Genomic DNA, 25,687 nt, shown 5'->3' with positions numbered 1-25,687 from the left:
GTCTGTATTACTGGTCATTTATATTAGAGAATACTGATTTTTAAAATTACCTTTTAGAGTACAAACTTAAAATTACTTTCACCTTTTTCTCTCTCTTCTTCTCCAGATACTCTTTACATATCGAGAATATATTCTCTTGGTGATGTTTGGGGATATTTTCATAATTTTTTAAAAGTTAAGCTGAGGTATTAAAGTAATATAAGAAAGAACGAAGGGTTTTAGCATAATGCCACTAAACCTAATGAATGAAATTTGGGGTCCTCTAACCTGGCTCTTGGATAACATACTTCAGTCAAATAGTTTGCACATTGTAGAAAAGGTATGCAATTTCAAGAATTATTTTTAAGATTATTTGAAAAGCCTAATTTTTGTTACTTTACAGATGTTCCGTTTAAGCAGACCTCTTCCATAGCTGTAGCTGGAGCAGTAATTGGAGCTGTTCTTGCCCTTTTCATCATTGCTATCTTTGTGACTGTGCTGCTGACTCCTCGAAAAAAGAGACCATCCTATCTTGACAAAGTGTAGGTAACTTTTTTCCTTTGTTCAACTGTGAATATCAGTATGTGTCAATCTTTGTGTTTACCTTTACAGCTCCTCATAAAGAACTTAAGGGATAGAAGTAAGGATAATGTTAGGCCTTTGTTAGATGACCCTGGTTTCATCAGAATATCTCAAACTATATCTTGGTAAATGAACATTGTCAAGGGGCTTCTAGAGGTATAGAACAGCTTTACATGTTTCACCTAGAGCGTATTAGACACCTTTCTAAAGAGTAACATAGTAATACTTTATATCGTCCTGCCTTCTGAATAGGCCTTTCGTGTAGGCCTTTCATGAAGTGGTAACCGAAAGACATATAAAAATATCTTTGAAGTTTTAATGGCTTCTTCTTATTGTATATGCATGTCTTATGTATAGCTATAACTGAACTATCAAGTTATTAAATACATTGAGTTTTAAAAATTTTTTCTTAAGAAAAATGCTTTTTTTGGTGACTTATAAAATATACATCTTCTTATTTAAAGAATAAGCAATATTTTTGACCTAGTCATTGAGATAGTGTTGTAAGGCAGAAATTGCACCTTGCTGTAGAATCAGATGACCAGTGTCTCAGTTCTCTTCATTCTATCAACAGCTTTGTTGCTTCATCTGAGAAATATGAATAATGTTCTTCCTACTTACCTCACATGGTTGAGATGATAGTAGAATAAGATAATATTTTATAAACTGTGAAACTCTTTACAAACGGCATTATTTCTTATGTGGTTTATTAATGTTTTTATGTTTGGACATAAGGTTGACTTTTTTTTTTTTACTGGATAGATTTCTTTTCTTTCTTTTTTTTTAATGAGAAAACCCCAGAAATTCTGGATTTTATTTATTTATTTATTTATTTATTATAAATTTATTTATTATTATGTATTTATTATTTTATTTTATTATTATACTTTAAGTTTTTGTGCACAACATGCAGGTTTGTTACATATGTATACATGTGCCATGTTGGTGTGCTGCACCCATTAACTCGTCATTTAGCATTAGGTATATCTCCTAATGCTATCCCTCCCCCCTTCCCCCACCCCACAACAGTCCCCGGTGGGGTGTGTGATGTTCCCCTTTGTGTGTCCATGTGTTCTCATTGTTCGATTCCCACCTATGAGTGAGAACACGCAGTGCTTGTCTTTTTGTCGTTGCGATACTTTTTGAGAATGTTGGTTTCCAGCTTCATCCACGTCCCTACAAAGGACATGAACTCATCATTTTTTATGGCTGCATAGTATTCCATGGTGTATATGTGCCACATTTTCTTTTTTTCTTTTTTTTTTTTTTGCAATTTTTTTTTTTTAATTATACTTTAGGTTTTAGGGTACATGTGCACAATGTGCAGGTTTCAAAGAATATAGTTCTTCTGTCTTCATAAATGCTTCGTATATGTCTTTGCTTCTCTAATTTGGCACAATTATAGCACTAGTCTTTGTATCAAAGACACTTGTGTGTCAGTTACAGCTCTGTCATGATCAAATTAGTACAATGACCATGAACAAGTACTTTATCTCAATGAGCCTCATTTTTCTCACCTAAATGGCCTGTGGCACCTTGGAGCTAGAAATTTGCTGTGATTTTTGTTAGATAAGAAAAAACAATTATTTTAAATAAAGGATGATAAAATGCTCTTTCAGTATAATACTTGTGGGACTGGAGTGCTTCAGTCTTTCAAGAGTGACTAGCATGTGGTTAACTTAATTCCCAGATTATCTTGGCTTTTCTATAATTTCAAAAACATAATTTACTAGTAGGTTAACAAATTAATGTAACCATTTTGTCACTTAAGTTTTAATCATTTAAAATACTAATTTATGCTCATTGAGACATTATTAGACCACAGAGAATTTATTACTTCAGGATCTGTAGCTTTCATTCCCTTTATCCTTTAATATAGATAACTTTTTGATTTTCTAAGCACAAGTACTGAAAATGTTATCTGTGATCTTCAAAAGCATGAGACTATATTTATAAAATTTTGTAAAATGCAGAGAGCTATAAGGTATATTGAAACCTATCTTTGTTATAAGTAAACAATATTTAAAATATATGAAAATGTTGATTTTCTGATAGCTCATGTAACTTTGGAAAAAATAAATGTGTTCCCTAAAAATGTAATGGTTATTTTGTTTATTTCAGATGGCAAGATTTATAATGGTCTGTAGGTTGAAAATATTAATTGGTGAATATTGTAAGAGTGACTAGAGCTTTTGAAAATCAGTTTTGGAAGTATTTCTAAAATACAGTGTAAACATTTCTCATGACACTTTGGAGGAAAGTGTAGTGAGACTCTAAAATGTTGATAGACATAGTCAAATATTAAAACATGCACTGAAGTCAAGTCATATACTGGATTACTTAATTTCGCTTCTTCTATTTTAATTCCTTCTTTAAACATGATTGGTTCTCCATATGGCAACCTTTAACACCAATGTTTACTTTTCTTTTTGATCTTTGATAGATTAATGGCAATGTAAGAACTGAATTAAACAGGTAGGCTAGAGTAAATATTATCTATATAATATGAGGAAAATACTCTCAAAACTGAGAACCTTGATTTTCTTTTGCTTTTTTTTTTTTTTCTAAATGTGACAATCACATGTTTTAACCTTTGCAATGCAGGATTGACCTTCCACCCACACATAAACCACCTCCTGTGTATGAAGAACGATCCCCACCTTTGCCTCAGAAAGACCTATATCAGGTATGTGTTCATGAGTACACTTAAGATAATGTAAGATACAATAAAAAAAAACTAAGCCATTTGTATTATTTCTTTCAATATGTTGTTTAGTCATTATGCATTAAAGGTTACATAGCAATACCTAAGTTTTAATATGCTGAGTCATTTCTGTGAAACATTTAAGAGATCAAATTTTGTCAACAAACAAGAAGTTATGGCCAGTATAGATAAGACAAATCAACATTATATTAGGCTTTTTACTAAATACTTGTTGAAGACTTACTGTTAATACAGTTTTATTGACATACAGATTTACTGTAAAATAAAGAGTAGAAAATGATTATCTGCTGAGTAGCATGAAGGGCTTCTTTTCCTTGGAGTGTACTATATTTTATTCTATTTTGGAATCAGTTCACATTAATTCATGTGAAAGTATTGATTCAGTGCTTCTGTCTGGTATTCTACACCTGGATTAATGTGCTGTATTTGGTATTTGGGAAAGTTGTAAACTATCAGAATATTTGAATTCTTTGATTCTCAACTTTAGTGGTTGTATTTGTATGTTTGCTTTGTCTTTTTCTCTATCACCCATACAACATGTTGGATCTCTAAGCTGTACTGGGGTTGTATAACCTCTAGAGGCATAGTCTATAATACTTTCCTCCTAAAATATGTCCTGTATCTTCAGCCTGAATAAGGCAAATCATTAGCCCATCAATTCATTGATTTAATTTGGTGGAAAAATTCTAAAGGAATGTTTCTGCCAAGATATTCTCAGCTTTTGTTCCTCAGCTGACCGTATAGTCAGTCTGCTGTCCAAGAATGGAGCAGGAAGGAGCATTCCCTGGCATGTGGGCCCACTGTCAGTGGGCACTAGCTTTGTCATCTTACACAGTTAGGTGTCCTGATTGTGAAGATGTGCCATGTTTTCAGACCTTTTGTTCTCACATAAAGAGTGTAGTCTCATCTCTTGGCAAATAAATGAAATTGACAGGTGGTGTGAAATGTCTTAAAATTCTTAGCTGGAGCTGTTGTTGTATTTTGTTTTGTTTTGTTTTCGTTTTGGTTTTAGTCTGGATTTGTTTTTTTGCCAGTTAGATAACTGAAAAAGTAGCTCATTAAAACGTTTTGTCGATCCTAGATGAAGTTGATCTGCTTTTCATAATCGATTGGCTATAGGTATTAATAGTTCTGTAAATTATCTTTTTGTATCATTTTTCAGATTTTTGGTTACTTTTTGAACTTTGCTTCTTAGTTTTTTAGGAACTCTTTGATGTGGATGGTAATCTTTTGTATTATATTCACCTCTTATTTTTTAACCTTATAGTGTCGTATAGAAAATTTTACATTTTTGTGTAGTAAAAATCTGTTTGTCTCTTTCCTTCTATTTGTTGGAAGTTCTGTATTGTCTGAAATGGCTTCCTTACATTTCCTTCTCCTTGAACTAGAGTATAGAAAAAAGTCTTAGAAAACTAATAGTTTTATGGTTTATGTTTCATTTTAATCTGAAACTTTATTAAACTTGATAAAGAGGTAGAGACCCATTTTTCCCAATGGGATAACCAGTTGTCCAAATACTTTTGAATTACCTATACTTTTGCATGGTTTGAGAGCACTTTTATCCTAAAATAAATTATCATACATATTAGGTCTGTTTCTGAACTCTTAATTCTGTTGTATTGCTATGTCTTTCTCTTCCTAAACCAAGGTACTGCTATTTCAATTACTATTGTTTTATAATATGATTTGATATTCAGTAAATTCCCTTATCTCTGTTCTTCTTTCAAAAATTTTCTTGACTTTTCTTTTCTGTGTCTACTTCAGAATTACCTTCCCAGATTCCATAAAAATTCTATTGAACTCCTGAATTAATTTAGTAAGAATTGACAACTTTACAATAATGTCATTTCTTCCCATCTAGAAACCAGATAAGCCTCTATTCTGGTAGGTAGTATGCGTGTGTGTGTGTGTGTGTGTGTGTATGTATGCTGGAATAAAATCTCTTTTCTGGTATGTGCTTTCCACATTCCTATTAGGTTTACTTTAGGCATTTTAAGTATTTATTGATAGTCACTGGGATTTCTCTCCACCCTCCTCCCATGAACTTTTTAAATTGGCTATTAGCATATAGAAATGCCTGTTTAAAAATATGAATCTTATATGCAGCCTCTTTTATCAAATTTTTTATTCATTTTAGTGGTTTTTCATTTTATTTTTTTTTACATTTCTTAGGAATATAATCTATTTGCTGCAAATGACAGTTCTCCTTTTTATCCCTTGCATATTGTGATTTTTCAGGGGAATACATATGAGGGGCTTCCTTATGTCATTCAGTTTTAAATCTGATATGAAATAATTGAAGACTAGTATAGAATTTCCTTGCATTAAAATTTTTGAAAACACTGCATTCTATGAATAATGCTATTTTTTAGCCTTGATTTGGAAGAATTAAAAACATTGTGAAAACTGTTTTCCAAACCAACTAAAATGATCTAGGGAACATTTTCAGGAAAACATATCTAGTATTTTGAATATAGTTGGATTTCCGATATGGAAAAATCTGAATGAAAATGTAAATCTTTTAGAATATTCTGTGTTTCAGCTAAAATAGTATTCAATCTTAGAAATCATGACCAGGAGATTCCGTGAAATGGATATTTATTTGACTCTACTGAGAATGATAATAGGAATTTCAGTCTAGCAGCAATATTATGGGGAATGAGGCTTTTGAAGTTATTTTTACAGTGCTGACATATCATGTTAATAAAAGGTTTTCAATCGCTTGACTATCGAGAGATTTTCTCTCCTGATACCTATTTTCACAGTAGTTATCTGTCAGATGATTTTTGGTAAATTTTTAATTTTTAACAATCCTAAAACAGTTTTATGAACAGTTTGTCATGTATAATAACACGTATCAGTTTTCATGACTTAAGACATTTGGTTTATATGTACACAAATATGTATATTTGTGTATGTGTGTGTAAATTTTCTATGTGATGAAATGTAATATATGCATAAAGTACTTATATGAATGACACAGAATATAAAAAGCTTATTGGTATGTTTTTAGATTCCACATAGCAGCTAACCTTAAGAAACTACCACTTGTAACATTTTAGTTTAGTATTGCAGAAGTATTTTTCTAATTATCTGAAGACTATTGAAATAGTCTCCCTTTTCCAACTAATGTATTTGCGTGAAGCTTTTTCTCTTTATATACTTCAACTAAACAACATATTACAGTAGACTGAATGCTGTAGCAGATATGAAAATCAAACTTACCTCTTTTGACCCAGATATTAAAAGATTTATAAAATTTAGGAAATACTGTTTATATTTACCTGTAATAGGTTTCCTATTCTTTTTAAATGAATTAAATTTTTAAAAACTCTTAGTTTAAATGAATAACATGGTAAATATAGATAGCTATTATTCCTATAAATGAAAGTGCTTGGGGTCCTCAAAATGTAAAAGTTCATAAAGGGGTCCTGGGGCCAAAAATTTGAGAACTGCTGTTGTAAACTGTAAGCAGTATGAAGGCAGGGGTCATGTCACTGTTGTTTAGTACCATATTCTTAGTGTATAACACAGCGCTTGGCACATGTAAGTACCTGATAATTTTTTTTAATTTGACAGATCAAAATTGTATATATTTTTGTGATATACAACATGCAGTGTGATGTTTTAATATATGTAGAATAACTAAATCAAGCAAATTAACTTATGCATTACCTTACGTATTCCAATAAATAGGTTTTGAATGAGTAGGTAAAGGAATCAAGCCCTTTTTAATATTCTCTTCAGTTTATAATCTGTGAAAATTTCTGCATCATTTATAATATCCATATCACAGATACTATATTTCAGTATATTTAATGTCAGTGTCTATAATATCACTGTATCAAGTATGAGATATCAATATATAATGTATGAAAAAGAACAGAGAAAAAAAGACTATAGAAATATTTTTAAATGTTAGCAATTATCTTTGTAATAGACTTCTCAGTGAATATTATTTTTGTTATATTTTCTGTAGTTTCTGTTTTTTTCTGCAGTGCCTTCCCCACCTCTGTAAGTAGCCTTTTAGCATAAGAAAATAGAGATCTATTGAACACCTGAGTCACTGGCCTGGAATGTTAAGCTGGTCATACTGGTTATGCAGTGTCAGCACTGTTAACTATCTGAAAAAACTGAATTTCTTTCCAATAATTTACTATAGTATATTGCATTCTTTAGTAAATGTTTGTAAATATTCATGACAGTGTTAGTAGAGAAAGAATGTTTTTATATTTTTTTAAGTGTATAGATAATGCATACAAAACAATATAAAGAGGTGTTTTCTAAGGTCTCATTCCTATACCTATTTACCCTACCCCCATCTACAGATAACCACTTTTATTAATTTATGTCTTGGCACTGTTTCTTTAAGCATAGACAAGAAAACACACACACACACACACACACACACACACACTCAGGTGCATTTTAATTTATTTCCCCCCTCTATAAAAGTAATATAAACATATACCTTGTTACATATCTTGCCATTTTCTCCTAAAATATACTGGAGATCTTTTATTACTGAGATGCAGAGAGCATTCCCAATCTTTTTTATGTCTACATAGTATTGTAATGTGTGTATATTACATAGTTTGTAATGTCAAATGATTTTAATAAACCAATAATGCTATAATGAATTCCCTGGTATATATGCTCTTTTGTATGTATGCAAGTATAATCTGCAGGGTAAATTTTTAAATTTGATCTTGCTACATCAAACAGTAAATGTATTTATAGTTTTGATAGATATTGCCAAATAATCCTCTATAAGAATTGTACTATTTTGCACTTCTACCAATAATATATAAAAATACCTGTTTCTCCACAACCTCACCAATAGTATGTATATGTATTCCACTTGATTATTGCTAATCTGATAGGAATGGCAGGTACATATAATTGTAATTTTGCAATCTTTTAGTGGGTTTCTGCATCTTTTCAAGTTTAAAAAGCCATTTTTTCCTGCAAATTGTTATTCTTTTGTCTTTTTATTTATTGGACAAAATTGTGATGAACTTCTAAATGTTTTATAAGTAGATGTGAAAATATTTTGTTTTGATTCCAGCATGAATTTCATGTGCATTGCTCCATGTTATCCAAATCTGTGGCAAAAACAGTTTAGTAAGATGAATCATATATCTCCGCTGGTTTATGTTATAAGAAGATTTAGAAAAGCAAAACAATTATGATTGGAGTTCAAATGTTGCTAAACTTTGTGGTTTTAAGGATATAAGTTCAAGAGATAAGTCTCTCCAGGTATTCAGTTACAATCAGGCCATATTTCATTTAAACCTTTCTTGAACCCATCATTATATCTTTTTAAAAGTCATTTTTCTAGTACATCATTGCCATCTTCCAATAATAATTTTTAGGTAGGCTGCTTTTGTTAGTAATCATTGATGGTCTTATTTTCTCCCAGGATCTGAATATTTTAACATGTTTCCAGACACTACCAGTAGTTATGATCTTTGGGATTAGGGAAGAGAGAGAGGAATATGATAGAAGAGTTAACATTTTTTTCCAAATTATAGGAAAGTATATGACTGAGTGGATTATTCAAATAAGGATTGGGTATTTCTAGCATGATTTTCCCCTTGAATAGAAAAATGTTTTCGTCTTTTATATTGCCTTCCGTTAGTAAGTAGTGGCAATTATTGAGACAAGTAGTGAAAGAATTGTGGGGTTTTATTCTGCTCTGAGGTGGAAAAAAAATTTTGTGATCAACAAAGCTTGGATAAAATCATGATTTATAAACTAATTTTAGTTGGGGAGGGCCCTTCAAAGCAAAAAGATATATTAAAAATCCAAATATCTAAAAATATTTGTCAAGAATCATAAAATTAAAGGAGATACAGGTGTAACATGTGAAGTATAAAAGATTGACATCTTCATCATATCAAAGCTTTTGCTATCTGTCTTATAAATGAGAAAAAGATAAGCTTGTTTTATAAGGTTTTATAGGGATTAATCAACTAATATATCCTACATCCTTAGAATAGTGCCTGACACACAGTAATTACTGTGCATTTGCTGTTATTGTTATTTAAAAAGAAGCTGTATAATTCTTGATAAAGATATTAAAGATGCTAAGCAGTGAAATTATTTCAGTAGAAAAACAAAGCTAGTGCTACTTTGATTTATTTAAACTTAGCATATGTTTCTTTTAGAAATATCCATACCTTTATTATAAGCTTAGTAGTGCTTGAAATGAAACTAGAATATATGGAGTCTACACTTTTTGATTCATAGTAGTGTTTAGTTTTTTTCTTTGTCATTCATTTATCAAATAAATATTTCTTGAGTATTTAATATGTGCCAGCACTGAGAATATGTAGTTAATAAAAGATGAAAAAAAATTGTCTATGGAGCTTACATTTTAGTGATGAATGGACAGTACCTATGATGACAGCTTTCTTCCTTTTTTAAGAAGAGCTTTATTAAAGTATTAATTAGCACACACTAAACTGCACATATTAAGAATGTAAATTTGATATGTTTTACATATACTGCGCACACACGCAAATATACCTGGCAAATATCACCACAATCAAAATATTGTACATATCCATCATTTCCAAAAGTCCTAGTGTCCCTTTGTAATCTCCCCCCTCTAGTCCTTTACCAGCTTCTCTTTCATATCCTTAGGAAACTAACCACTGATCTGCTTTCTGTCATGTATTAGTTTACATATTCTCAAATTTTACACAAATTTTATACAATATGTTCTCTCTTTTGGTCTTGCTTCTTTCACTCTACATAGTGATTTTGAGGTTCATTCATGTTATGTTGATCAGTAGTTCATTCTTCATTCCCTTTACGTAGCTAAAATATACTGCATTTTGTTTATATATTTATCTGTTGATGCACATTTTGTTTCCAGTTTGGGACTATTACAAACAAAGTTGCTATAAATATTTATGTACAAGTCTCTGTGTAAATATATGCTTTCATTTCTCTTGGGTAAACACCTAGGAGTAAAATGACTGGATCATGTGGTAAGTTTGTGTTTAACTTTCTAAGAAAATGCCAAACTGTCATCCTAAATGGTTTTACCATTTATGTTCCTATGAGCCATGTGAGTTGCTTCATACCCTTACCAACACTTACGGTCAGACATTAAAAATTTTAGATATGGCTGGGCGCGGTGGCTCATGCCTGTAATCCCAGCACTTTGGGAGGCCGAGGCAGGCAGATCCACGAGGTCAGGAGATCGAGACCATCCTGGCTAACATAGTGAAACCCCATCTCTACTAAAAATACAAAAAATTAGCCAGGCGAGGTGGCGGGCGCCTGTAGTCCCAGCTACTCGGGAGGCTGAGGCAGGAGAATGGTGTGAACCCCGGGGGGCGGAGCCTGCAGTGAGCCAAGATCGCGCCACTGCACTCCAGCCTGGGCGACAGCGAGACTCTGTCTCAGAAAAAAAAAAAAAAAATTAGATATTCTAATAGTTGGTGGTTGTGTTTTATTTAGGTTTAAATTTGCATTTTTCCTAGTTACTAATACGTAGAACATTTTTTCATTTGCTGGTTTGTCATCAGTTTATGTTCTTTGGTGAAATATCTGTTAGATTTTTCATTTTTTATTGGATCATTTTCTTATTGATGAGTTTTGAGAGTTCTTTATATATTTTAGATACAAGTCCTTTGTCAGCTATATAATTAGCAGATATTTTCTCCCATTCTTTTGCTTGTCATTCTTTTTAACAGTGACTTTTTTTTTTTTTTTTTTGAAACAAGTCTTGCTCTGTTGCCAGACTGAAGTGCAGTGGCGTGATCTTGGCTCACTGCAACCTCCTACTCCCAGGTTCAAGAGATTCTCCTGCCTCAGCCTCCCAGGTAGCTGGAACTACAGGTGCACGCCACCAGGCCCAGCTAATTTTTGTATTTTTAGGAGAGACAGGGTTTCACCATGTTGGCCAGGATAGTCTTGATCTCTTGACCTCCTGATCCGCCCGCCTCGGCCTCCCAAAGTGCTAACAGTGACTTTTGAGAAAATCTTAATTTTGATGATATTCAGATTATATGATAACAATGTAGTGCCATGCTTTTATCTCTGGAATGGGGGTGTGGAGGACCTATTTTTCTTAGTTGTCATTTTATTTAATCAAAACTTGATTGACTCATGAGTAAACAGAAATAAGGAACCATTGAAGTTTAATGTGGTAAGCCAAGTACAATGAAATTGCCTCCCAATTTCAGAGCACCTGGTAGCTTTCTTTATAAAAGCACGATGTTTATGTATTGGGAGCAATTCCTTTGTAAATACAAGGAAGTCTGGACAGAGAGCTGAACTGTTATAAATGTTCAGAACAAAGCAACTAAATTGTTATCAGCGAATGGACATATTATGTGTGAATTAAATTTTACATAGCCAGTATCAATATAATTTAACTTTGAATTTGGCCATTTAGTGTTGATTTTATTCTGGACAGATGGTTTTGTTGAAGTTCTTTTGATATGTTAAAAATAGAAAATTGGTCTATATATGGACTTTTGAGAGAATAAAAATTAGGCTAAACTAAGGCTGCTCTAAATGGAGAGTTGTCCAAGGTAGGTATCTTCATATTGTGACATGAGCAATGCCAGTGAGACCTCAGTCCCTGCCTTACTGCCCAGGATTAGAGATTAATAATACCTGTTACTACCTGTTTACATGAAAATACCAATGGGGAGACTTATCTCAGGCTATTGATACCCTTCTTATATATTAGCACAGTAATCTTATATCCTAGAATGTCCAGGATTGTCCCGATTTCACATATTTATGTCCTAGTGCCAGTATGTATTTAAGTCCATGTAGCCTGACTTTGAGTTGCTGAATAATCATGGTTTTATATTAACTCCTGTGATAGTGTTTCCACTGAAAACATGACTTTTCTTTTAGACTTTTATCTCAAATCACTAGCCTTCACTGTTGCTTAAAGCTCTCTAAGATACTTCTCTAGTACTCTGAAAGTGTCTTAGAACAAATTTATTGAATACTTAGCACACTTTTGTTTTTTAATCTATTCAGATGCCTTAAATAAAATGAAATTAGAATTAAAATTTTTGTTAAAGTAAAATTTTCTTTTAGAAACATCTTAAGTTTGAAGACATGTTAGAATGAATTAATATAAATGTTTTTAAATGGTTCATTAGTTAAAAAAAAATAGACCATAACTCTTTAAAATGCTACAGTTTTCACATAAGTCAGAAATACTAGATTAAATTCAACATACATTTTGGTTTAGAAAGATTTAAAATGCCAAAAATTAAGAAATTTTTAAAAATAATTGAATAAATGGAAAAACATTCAAAAGGATTTGTTTTGGGGAAAGTAGTCATGACCACAGTTTATTCTTGGTTAAGTTGACCTTATCTGCAGCCACCAAATTATTCCATTTTCTTTTATGAGAATGGGAATCTTTAACCTAGTTTGCCTTGGCAACCTGTCAGATAAGTTTCCATAGTTACCAAGCTACCATAGTTCAAATTCCTGTTCCTGGGCATGATAATAGGCACAGTTACCTCTCTCTTTCCCCACAGACATGTTTTCACCACTGGCTAAATCTGGTTGTGGCATGATTCCGAATTTATTTTGCTGATTTCTTAGAACATTTTCAAGCCAAGATGTTCATCCACTTAGGTTTTTGTATAATAACATCCCATTATTTGATTTATTGGTATATGTTAATTGGGAATGTGTTCAGGGCAAGCAGTTAACCAGTTGGTAACTCCATCTTTTTAAATATATATCACTTGCTACTTGGGAATCTTATTCTGAGAAATAAGCCCCACAATGACATATGTTTATTCTTGGGCATGTAAATTAAAATGTTAATCTTCAAATTCAGACTAAACAGCATTTTATTATTGAAAAGTTAGTAAGACCTACTGTTTTAGGTGAGGGGACCTATCTGGAATGGTACTTTAGTTTCAGTTGTTGATACTGCTTTACAAATATTTTTCAGAATGCATTAGGCCTGTTAAAGTCATTTTCATATTTACTAACATGTCACAACTTACTTTCCTTACCTTTGATTAATAGCAAAATACATATGTTACACATTCATATTCAGGATCATTCTTTATGATGAGTTTCCATGACAACCAAACAAAAAACTTAGAACTTAAAATACATTAAGTTCTTTTAGGCCTACTTCTGGTTTTTCAAGAGATCCAGCTTGAGTTCATTTAACATTTCTATGACTACATAATTTGTCTGTTTTTTCCACAGAGCCAAACTCCATGGTGATTTCTTATTGTTCCATTGATTGGGGAGTGTAGTTTTTCTTTATAATTTTAAAAAACAGAACTTGAACTACAAGATGAAGGTCACAAGAAGATAGACTAGAATACTCAGTATAAAGATGATGTTTCCAGTAATTAGGTTTGTCTCATAGTGGGACTGATACCTTGCAAAGTAATACTGACATTGTGTATTGGACTCAGCTGTTGTCTGTTGTTGTAGGTTATAGGAAGCATTTCTGCATTGAGAATAAAGTTAAGTTTTAAGGCCCCTTCCAGTTCTACATCTTGACTCCTTTTTTTCCCCTGGGAAAATAATATAGATAGTAAATTGAAAAGTAATATTGGTATTACTTGACACCAATGTTCTACATGGCTATCTTCATGTGATTCTTAGTGTAACATTTAACTATACAGTTGATTAGTTAGCTAGTGGGTTATTATAAAAGCACACACAGTGGAAGTAACCAACACTATTCTGTAGATGTTTTCGAATTTCATTTTAAGAACTGTTGCCAATCCACATAATATTGAATTTAAAAAACATTTTTGTTTACTAAACAAAAATTACTTCAAATTTTTTTTGCTTTTTTTAAGAACAAGATTTTCTTCTTAAAAATGTGAATTAAACATTGTCTTATGGTTGCTTTACAATTATGACTGACAGCTCACATAGATATTAGAAGCTTAAAATGCACTTTGAATAATATCTTTACAGTAGCTTTAACCACAATGAATATTAGATGAGATATAAAACTTGCTATTGGTGGAATATTTCTTGTACATAAGTAACTTTAGAAGAATGAGATTCGTTAAAGGCCTTTAAAAGGAAATGCTTAGCTTTATGGTGATTCCTAGTTTAAATTCATTGGCACTTTACAGAAGGTAATAATCTCAATTTCAGATGTTTGGCGGGCAGTAGTTCTTTAGACTATCAATCCTGTTTATGAAAAGAAACGGCATGTAAATGTATTTGTTTGAAACCTTTCAAATGCCTTATTATTGATGTATGTGTTCCCATGGAAACCACAAATACCTTTTTAGAAAAATGATGTAAAATAGTAGCTTTACTTTTAAGTAGAACCTGAGAAATTGCAGACTATATTTAAGAAAAGGTAGTTACAAAGTTGAATAATTTTACTGTGGTTATTTCCCATTGAGATATGAACTGCATGTATAATTGTTAAACCATGTGTGCATGTTCACACACAAATTAATTAGTACCAGAACATAAAAACATAAAACATAAAGTGATAAGTCAGACTTCATTAAAATTGAAAACATTAGGTCTTTGAAAGACACCATTAAGAAAACAAAGGCAAACCACAGACGCAAACAAAATTTGCAACAGCTGTATCAGACAAAAGACTTGCTTCCAGAATATATGAAGAAGTCTTACAACTCAATAGGAAGACAACCCAGTTTTTTAAAATGAGCAGATTTATTTAGACTTTTTGTCAAAGAAAATGTACTAATGGCCAATAAGCACATGGAAAGATACTCAACATTACTAGTTAACAGATAAATACAAGTTAAACCACAATGAATTTCCACTGCACATCCATTAGATTTGCTAACATTAAGACTGACTGAATTAATCGTTGATTTTATAATTAATAGCTTCCAGTTTATCTTTTGTAAGTCTATTTTTATATTTGCTTAGTTTACATAACAATTTGTACTTTATTATTTTCTATTTTTGCTCTAGTAGGTTTATATTTTATTGTTTTCTATTCTTATGTCTCAAAATACTGTATGTAATTATAAGCCCAAACACCAATATTGTTCTGAGGGAGTATTCCTTCACTTCCACTCCCATTATAGTTCTTGTATACAGAGATTTATAATGAATATGATATTTGGCTCACAAAAAGTGACTGAAGTTTATATTTTTATTTTAAAGTCCTCTACAACTGAGTCATCCTATCCTTAATGGTAATTTTCCACAATGAATTAACTGGAACTAATTAAGTAATCCACTATACTTTTTTTTTTTTTAAGTGAGGAATGTGATATTATGAGTTACCTAACTTGACAAGGGAGAGAGTTGTCAGGGCAGCACATGGCAAGTGTGAGTCATTGCCCTGAAGTTGAAAACACCATTTGAGGTCTCAAAGCTCAGTCTTCTACTCAAGGTGAAATTTCCTCCATCATCATTCCTAAAATGTCATCATCTAGCTCTCAGCTTAAAACACTTCGATTAACAATTTTACTACCTCACAAGACATTGTATTTCTTTTTGGTAGACCAAACTGCTAGCAAATTAGAAATCTACCTTCCTTTCAACTTAATTAGCCCTGATTATGATCTCTGTAATTTTTAAAAATCTCTTAAGCATTTTAAGCTACATTTATTAAGAACATAAAATTTTTAACCCACTTTTTATACATACCTCAAATGCTTGCAACAATCCTTCAGGAATTGTTTGATAGCCTTTCAAATATTTAAAGTTCTCTGACTTGCTCTTACTATTTCCTTTAAACCAGCTTGAGTACTCCCAGTGTTTTTAACCATTTCTTATATAATGTAGTTAATCTCCCCTCACTGGTCCCCCTATTTCATTGAAATCTAACATTCCTTATGAAATATGTTGTTTGGAACAAAATAGAATACTCCGTGGTGGTAAGTGCCAAATGAATTTATAACCTTCTCTTTTCTAATCCCTGTACTTCTGTTAAAATTATCTGCTTCCATTTCTGCATGTACGTATGTATATTTCACAGCTAGCTACCTTCTTAATATCTTAAAATCCCTGTCAGTTCAGACATCTTCCATACAGATACATTCATTTTGTTAACACAATTGTGTTTCTGTCCCTTAAATTTAACCTTTCTTTTAGATTAATGTTCCTTTATTGCCAGTTTTTTTTTTACAGTCAAGATTCATAAATTTTGATTTTTCTAGTACCCTGAACTGATGTGAAAAATGGGAAACCAAAGTGATAAGACTCAAAACAGTAGTAAAAGGAAATGGCCAAACCCAGTTGGATTGGATTATCAAAATCAGTTATAAGACAGTATCTTGCTATTTTTACCCATATTTCACATCAACTCTTTTTTACATGATTTTTTTAACTTTATGTATTTTTTGCACTGTATAGATTTTTTTTTTCTTTTTGCAACGAAAGTGATGATCATATATTTTCCAATTTTAAAAATTATTTCTGATGGAAAAATTGGAACTAATGGGAGAATAAAATAGAATGGAGTTTAGGGGCTGGGCGCAGTGGCTAACACCTGTAATCCCAGCACTTTGGGAGGCTGAGGCAGGTGGATCACGAGGTCAGGAGATCGAGACCATCCTGGCTAACACGGTGAAACCCTGTCTCTACTAAAAATACAAAAACTTAGCTGGGTGTGGTGGTGGGCACCTGTAGTCCCAGCTACTCGGGAGGCTGAGGCAGGAGAATGGCATGAACCCGGGAGGCAGAGCTTGCAGTGAGCCGAAATTGCGCCACTGCACTCCAGCCTGGACGACAGAGCGAGACTCCGTCTCAAAAAAAAAAAAGGATGGAGTTTAGGGAAGACGAGTTTTGGGAACAGAATTAGAGAATGAATATATCTCTAGTAATCTTGAAAGTAAGAATAAGTGTGAGGGTATGGAGTAAAAGTAGAGTAGGGAGAAATGTTGGATATGTGTGAGCTTCTGAAGCTTTTCAAACACAACCTGGAGACATAAGGCATATTATACTAATGAGGTAATTAGAGTTTCAAACAGAAATTGCTCTCTCAGAGTTAGTCTGGCACCACATCCACCTTGTTTCTGGTGGTTAAATGCTGCCACTTGGCCTTTGTCACCACAAAGTGCCATTTATTTAATTTATCCTACTGCCATGCTTGGGCCTACAGAGAATAGCCACCAGTGAGTTCTCAAGGATGCCAGATCTCCCCTCATGAATGTATTTCACACAGAACTGGTAAAGGGAATGTTCTCAAGACCTTCTGGAGCAGGGGTCCCCAACCCCCACGCCACAGACCAGTATTGGTCTGTGGCATGTTAGGAACCGGGCCACACAGCAGCAGGTGAGCAGCAGGGGAGTCAGCATTACCGCCTGAGCTCCACCTCCTGTCAGATCTGCAGTGGCATTAGATTCTCATAGGAGCGCAGACTCTGCTGTGAGCTGCGCATGCAAGGGATCTAGGTTGCATACTCCTTGTGGAATAGTTTCATCCCAAAACCATCCCCTGTACCCTGATCCATGGAAAAAATCGTCTTCCATGAAAGCCGTCCCTCGTTCCAAAAAGATTGGTGACTACTGTTCTGGGGGACAAAGTTAACAGGTGATTAAACAGATCTTACATAAGAGAAATCCACCTTAACATTTTATCTCCTTAAGCATTTGGATTCTTTCTTCTACAGTATATCAAGGAAGTTCTAGAATTTCACATTCATTTAGTGTAGTCCACCTTTGGGCCTGGATTTCAGTCAGCCAACCAACCTGTTACAGCCACTACCAGCCACTCTAATACATTGAATCGAGAATCACAACTTAGCAGATCTGTATACACAAATTTTAAGTCAACATTATAATCCTTCCGTTCTGATGCCAACCCCTTAGGATCTCTTTCCTTGTAGATTCTTAAGGTTTCTGTCTCCAATTTGGCAATATCTTTGCAGGGTTTTCTTGGGGGTGAGTCACTCTTTGTGACTTAACCTCTGGGTTACATAGACCTTGAAAATTAAACACTGCCTTTAAAAAAAAAAATCTCAGTCATAGTTAAAAGGAAATAGTTGGCACTTATATCATTGATATGGTTTGGCAGTGTCCCCACCCAAATCTCATCTTGAATTGTAGTTCCCATAATCCCCACATCATGAGAAGGACCTGGTGGGAGGTAACTGAATCATGGGGTCAGGTTTCCCCATGCTGCTGTTCCTGTGGTAGTAAGTTCTCATGAGACCTGATGGTGTTATAAGGGGCTTTTCCCCCTTTTGCTAATGTGAAGAAGGATGTGTTTGCTTCCCTTTCTGCCATGATTATAAGTTTCTTGAGACCTCACCAGCCATGTGGAACTGTGAGTCAATTAAACCTCTTTCCTTTATAAATTACGCAGTCTCAGGCAGTCCTTTATAGCAGCGTGAGAACGGACTAATGCAATCAAACTGCCTAGAAATCTCAGATAAATTCACCAATTCATTATATATGTAATTTTGTTTACAAAACCACAGCCAACAGTGTTGTTAAACTTTCTTCTACCATATAATAAGGATTCCCTTTCTCTCAGCTTCCAATAATATTTTCCTGATCTTCCTTTAAGCTTTTACCAACAGCCTCCTTGAAAGCCATCAAGCTTCTTCTGTTAGCTGTTTCTTTAAGGCCCTTCCAACATCTGCCCGTAGCCTGGTCTTAAAGCTATTGCCACATGTTTTAGGTTTTGTTATAGCAGCACTCTGCTTCCAGGTGTAAAAATCTTTTGGCTTTCTATTGCTGTATAGCAACCTAAATTTAGTGGCTTAAATGAACAGCAGCCATTTTATTACTCTCTCTTATGATTCCGAAGTTGACAGGGTGCTTTGTGAGAAGCCCTGGGCAGCTTAGCGTTTCTCACAAAGTTGCAGTCAGATGGTGGCTGGGGCTGTAGTCATCTGAATGCTCACTCACTTGTTTGGTTCCTGGGATAACAAAACACAAACAGATGGGGGCTGGAACAGTTTACACTCCCACTGCCCAAGGATCTCTTTCTTTATAGTCTTTCTACATGGTCTCTCCAGCATGGTAGCTTCCTAGTAGCTAGACTTCTTACATGGCAGCTCAGGACTCCTGAGGTGCATGTTCCCAGAGAGAGAGAGGCAAGTGAAAGCTGTGTTACCATAAGATCACTTCCACCATACTTTAATATTTGAAACAACTACAAAGGCCCACTCATAAGGCAAGGTTATGTAAACTCCAGTTCTTAATGGGGGAGTGGCAGTATTCTGGAAAGTCTGTGTAACTAGAAATAATGCTGTAGCAGTTTTTGGAAAATACAATCTGTGTCCTCTGTGTGTTGTCATATATCCAGAACGTTTTGAAACATGAAAATATAAAACTAAAATGCAGGGTAAATATCAGTAGAGGTCAGTAAATCTTTGCGAGGTTTGTAATGTCACTTTATAATTCATTTACCTTATATTTGCATTGTATTGTTATACATCATTGGATGGTCATAACATCTACTGACCAATGAAAGACTGAAAGTAAAATTTTAATGCTAATAGGAAAGAATTAATTAGGGAAGGCTATGAGAGGGAAGATTCATTTTATAGGTGGTTAATATGTTAATCTTTTGATGTCACAATCATTTTTTTCTTTATGCATTGTCATGACTACAGTTACTTGGATAAATAATATTTTGAGAAAGAGGATTTCCTAATTTTTATATATGGATAGATCACATCTATAAAGTAAATGCAGAATTCAGAATCAAGAAAAGATTTCCCAGTGACAAGGTGAAACAAATAACAGCTGGGAATACTATCAAAGTAAATCTGAAGAAAAAAAAAAGTCAAATAAGAAACAAGAATTACTATTTGTGAAACCAAAAGGAAACTTAAGTACAAAAGAAAAGTACCAAATGTGCGAAGTATTTATATTTCATAATTGATATATTGACAATCAAATGTTTGTGAAATTTTTAACTAGAATTAAGATTTGAAAGTTAGCAAAATACCATAGTTTTAAGAGCCAGTTTTTGTAAATCTTTACTTTGTATCCATTTGTCATCTTTTAAAAGTCTGGTTACCAAGATATATCATTTATATCAAATTTAAATATTTAATTTCCTCAAATATAATTATATTTGTTAAATATTTAGACACTTTGCGTTGAAGCTGTCTCCCATGTGGAATCTTTCAACTTTATTTCTCTCAACTGTAGACTATCATGTCCTTCCCTGGTTTTGCATAGTCAGCCTTCAAAGGGGGTTTCTTTCCTCATATTACTACCATTAGCAAATACTGGTGACTGAAATATATTACCATGTTATATATTTCCACACTGCCTTAACAAAGTACCAAAAACTGGGTGACTTAACACAACGGAAATTTATTGTCTCACAATTCTGGAGGCAGAAATCCCAAATCAAGGTGTTGGCAAGGTGTCTGAGGTCCTGAGGGGAAATCTTTTCCATGCCTCTCTTCTAGCTTCCGTTGGTTGCTGGGAATCCTTGGCATTCCCTGGCTTATAATCTTTACATGGTATTCTTCCTCTCTATAACTACATTTTATTTTTCTTACAAGAACACCAATCGTTGGACTAGGGCCCACCCGAATCAGCATGACCTCATTTTAACTTGATGACATTGGCAAAAATTCCCTGTTTCTAAATAAAGCCACATTCACAGGTACCCAGGATTAGAAGTTAGACATAACTTTTTTGAGGACACAGTTCAACACACACCACCATGTAACTCAGGCACTAGACTTAATGCCAAAGGCAAGTTGAAATGACGACATTTCATGCCTGTTTCATCTTTTATTGTTAAAATTTTGCTATTGAATACAGCTAAGCTTAACTTTAATCAGAATGCAGATTTTTTATTTTTTATTTATTTATTTATTTTTGAGACAGAGTCTCGCTCTGTCACCCAGGCTGGAGTGCCACTCGGTCTTGGCTCACTGCAAGCTCCGCCTCCCGGGTTCACACCATTCTCCTGCCTCAGCCTCCGGAGTAGCTGGGACTATAGGCGCCTGCCACCATGCCCAGCTAATTTTTTGTATTTTTAGTAGAGATGGGGTTTCACTATGTTAGCCAGGATGGTCTCGATCTCCTGACCTTGTGATCCGCCCGCCTCGGCCTCCCAAAGTGCTGGTGTTACAGGCATGAGCCACCGTGCCTGGCCAGATTTTTTTTTAAAGCATTCTTTATGCTGTCCACATTATGGTACCTGAACTGATGAAATTCTTCAGCCAAAAGTTGTTCACATGACATGTTAGATCTTTACTACTTAGAGAATGAGATGGATTTCTTCAAAATGACTTTCCTGAAAGAACCAGAATATGTATGAGTAGAGAAAATCTTTTAAGGAAATGTAAGGAGAAGATTGAAACTGCGCCATACTGCCTGAGTACAGTATGGGATTGACAGACTAGCCACTGACAAAGCACAAAGGAAGTCTTTTTAGTTCTGATTTTCCCAGAGGGCAAACTTGGATGCTCACCCTGCCTGTAAAATTTAAAAAGCCATCACAGATAAGTAACTTGGCTACTTTGCATGAGCATCACTATTCCATAAGCTTATATTAGTTGCACAGTGGGAGGCTATAGTTATAGAATAATGAATTAGTAATTATTAAGATACTCTATTTCAAGAACAATATTTGGGAAATCGCCTGGTCTGAATTGTAGCCAAATATGAATAAAATAAGTAAAAGAGAGATAGCTGAATTCCAGCTGTAATTCAGAAACCAGTAACCTAAACTCATTCTTCAAAAAAGTTTTCCTGAGCTGCTAAATGTGGCAAAATTAGGTGCTTCTTGTATCAGTCAGGATAGGCTTGGTTATGCTGCAAGAACCAACAATCCTCAAATTTCAAGGATTTAAAACAACAAGTTGATTGCTACATGCCCGAGGTCTGCTGCAAGTTTTGGTGATGCTCCTGGGTAGCTTCTTTCCATTTGCCAATTTAGAGTTGCAGTTTCATGTCAACACATGATTCCACAGTCACTGGAATGGGCAAAGGAAGGCTGGAGAATTGACCCCCAGCAATTAAATACTTGAAGCTTCAAGTGCTATCTCTCTTTCTCCCATTCTATTGGCTCAAGCACATCACATAACTTCAAGGGGGATGGGTTATATAATCCTCCCAAGTACCTAGAAAGGGGAACAACATACCAGTGAACAATGTTATGTCCACCGTGCTCCTTTCCTGATCCGTGTCCACTTTCTTGTGACATGATACACAACCGAAGAAAACAATGGGCAGCAAGGAAATTGAATAATCCCCAAACTAAACTCATAATTATCTACCTAATTCCTTTGTAGACCCTGCAGAAGTCTCAGATAGGACCCTGAGTTAAGACTAGGAAATCAGCCCAAGATAAATGACTTTCTTATATTATCCTGTTTTCTGTGCCTACTTGATGTTTATCTAATTTGAGACCTGGGATCAATCTAGATTAAGGTCTGCCTTTAAGAGACAGAACTCCTGGGTGCAGCATGAATATGGATTCTTAGATGTGTATAAATATTGGCTTTGATAGTCTTGAGGGAAATGATATTCGCTTGACAGTAATGATCGAAAGCTTTGGGTCCATTCTCTTTGGCTATATCACAAGCCTTAGTAATCTTTCTGTTTAGAATTTTTATCACTAAAATTATATATACTATGTACATGTGAATACATGTAATGTAGGAATAATATATAAGTAGTAAATAATGTTTATAATATTTAATAAAGACAGGTAGGTAGGTAGGTAGATAGATTTGAACCCATAAGTGACTGAACCAGATGTACATGTAGGTGATTCACCCATTTGAGCTAAGTGATTTTTGCATTTTGTAGCCACATTCACTTTGTAAAATTGAACGTCAATTAGAAGTGAATTTTTGCAATGAGTCAAAAGATATTTAAGGAGATAACTCTACATCTGGAGATATTTCTGCAGCTGGGAAATAGTTCAAGAATAAAGACTAGCAGACTAGTTGGTTAGTACTATTTTAAGAAAGGCATTAGAATCAGCATTTTCAGCTGGAAGGGACCTCAGAAAGCACATTATCTAACCGACTTTCCTCTTTTAAGTACATAATTACTATCTAAAACAACATGCAATTTATTCTAATATTAAGAGTTGTAGTAAGACACTAGCTGTTCCTGAGTAAAAGGGCCTATGCTAGCCATAAATAGAAGGATGAAGTGAGTTCCTCTTAAAAACTGACCTATTCTTTATATTTGTTGTTATAATCACAAAAAGAAACAATAAAAGCTCAATTTTTTATATTGAGTATAAAAGCTGGTACGTTGTAGATACAACTTAGAGTAGGTTGATGAAGATGGTGAAAATAATTCTGTGAGTTATGGGAAATAATGAGAGACTATGCTGGTAGGTAAATGGGCATTAGAACCTTTGGAGGTGAGTGGTCTCCTTTGCTGGTGGTATTTTTGTGTCTCCCTGTATATAAACTTTATATACACATCTGCTCCAGGGTGAGCAGAGAGGCCACAGACATCAGTGTATGTAACTTGTCATTGGGAAAAATCCCCCTTTTCACAACAAAAAGATTAGGACAGCATTATAATCTTAGGCAACTCACTTTTTTTTTTGGGGGGGGGATATTATGTACCAGCTTCTGTGTTAGGCACTCTATACAGGTAACACTTGGGACTAGAAGTGTTTTGGATTTCAGATTTTTTATTTCAGACTTCAGAATATTTGTGTTGTGCTTACCAGTTGAGCATCCCTAATCTGAAAATCTGAAACACTCCAAAAAGCATTTTCTTTGAGTGTCACATCAGTGATCGAAAAGTTTAGAATTTTGGAGCATTTCAGATATTCAGATTAGTGATACTTAACTTGTAGTAACCTTGGATGAAAGCCAGATAAGGGGAAAAAATAACATGCTAGAAATACAAAGAGCTGTCGTAATACAGAGCAGAAGATAGTCATTAATTCTAGTTAGGAATCTGCGAAGGCTTTGCAAAGAGAGAGAGTAATTTGAAGTAGGTTTTTAAAATAGGAAGAATTTTAGTAGGCAGAGAAGAAGCAGAAGACATTCCCATGAAGAGCAAATAGGTGAGCAGAGGCAGGAAGACAAGAATACGCTAGATATGTTCATACACACATACATACACAGACTTCCTACCCCCCTTTCCCTTTTATATCTTATTACTAACATATATGTGTGTGTGCACGCATATATATATGTATACACACACACATATATATATATACACACACATATATATATAAATGTTTTTCTATCCTATTAGAATACAGTAGGACAGGGATTTTTTTGTCAGCACTGCCCTGTCTTAAGCATCTACAAAAGTATCTGGCAAATGATTGGTGCTCAAATATTTATTGAGTGGATTAATCAATCAAAGGTGTTTGAGAAGGGCAGTGACGTGATCTTATACTTTGGAAGGACAATTCACAAGCTGCTATAAGGATAATTTGCAGAAGCAGATTCTGGGCAAAGGAAAGTTCAGAGACTACCAAAAGAATATAGGTTTTCAAAGCTAATCACAATTGAGGATAGGAGCATGCCTTAATTATTTGAATCCTCTACTGCTGCCTTTTAGCATATGTCTGGCACACATTAGGCATTTAGTACATTGATGGATAGTTGGTTAGATCTGCAGTTATTAAAAATCTATATCATTTAGCTCTAAATTTCTATAGTCCTCCCTATATTACCTTGTACTGGGCTCTGTAAGTTTTCAGATTACTAGAATAATGATTAGGGAAAAGAAAACATACTTTATTCACAAAGAAAGGAAATCTTAGGACAAATGTAGCTTATACTAGTATATCAGGACTATTCAAACTTTTTTTTTTGAGACGGAGGTCTCGCTCTGTCGCCCAGGCTGGAGTGCAGTGGCGCAATCTCGGCTCACTGCAAGCTCCGCCTCCCGGGTTCACACCGTTCTCCTGCCTCAGCCTCCCGAGTAGCTGAGACTACAGGCGCCCACTACCACGCTTGGCTAGTTTTTTGTAATTTTTATTAGAGGCGGGGTTTCACCGTGTTAGCCAGGATGGTCTCGATCTCCTGACCTTGTGATCCGCCCGTCTTAACCTCCCAAAGTGCTGGGATTACAAGCGCAAACTTTAAAAAAAAAAAAAAAAGCACAGTTGGATATTCAAGATGCTTGATGTTTTAAATCAAAATTTGACATCAAGCATAATACAACATGATATTGGGATATTGTCAATAAATATTTTTGCCTGTTTAATTATGCTCAAGGATAAGTAAAATGCACTGTCATAGAAAATTAATAGATTATAAGCACAGTTACTAGAACACATTTTAAAGTTGTTGATGATTATCCTATTCACTTCCATGGTTTAATGTGAAGATGTCCTTTCTCACATCTACTGTCGCTGAATGTACTCAGCAGCAAGTACATTCTATTTATCTCCTAACTCCTGGAAAGATGCCTAAAATCTCAAACTATTAATTAGGGCAACAGTGTTATATTCAGCTGCAGTAATGAAACTGCACATATAAATATTAATGCATATGGAAGCATACCAAT

General features: G+C 34.1%; 1 protein-coding gene across 5 annotated transcripts in view; it reads left to right on the top strand.

The window, feature by feature from the left end:
- NECTIN3 (nectin cell adhesion molecule 3) overlaps positions 1-25,687 on the top strand; it is a 130,309-nt gene that overhangs the window by 73,970 nt on the left and 30,652 nt on the right. For 4 of the 5 annotated variants that reach the window (XR_009213136.1, XM_058437529.1, XM_032150214.2 and 1 more), the window contains exons 6-7: positions 383-521; positions 3,166-3,247. Coding sequence is in view for 3 of the 5 variants with exons in the window: in XM_058437529.1 (XP_058293512.1) it covers positions 383-521; positions 3,166-3,247 (221 nt within the window). In the remaining 2 variants the exon portion in view is untranslated. Of the gene's footprint in view, positions 1-382; positions 522-3,165; positions 3,248-25,687 lie in introns of those variants that run through there. The other variant, XR_009213135.1, reaches the window with a different exon arrangement.

Source organism: Hylobates moloch, unplaced genomic scaffold, assembly GCF_009828535.3.
Source record: "Hylobates moloch isolate HMO894 unplaced genomic scaffold, HMol_V3 SCAFFOLD_4, whole genome shotgun sequence".
NCBI classification, from domain to species: domain Eukaryota; kingdom Metazoa; phylum Chordata; class Mammalia; order Primates; family Hylobatidae; genus Hylobates; species Hylobates moloch.
The sequence above is the reverse complement of the archived record's forward strand: the minus strand, read 5'-3'. Positions and strand labels throughout refer to the sequence as shown.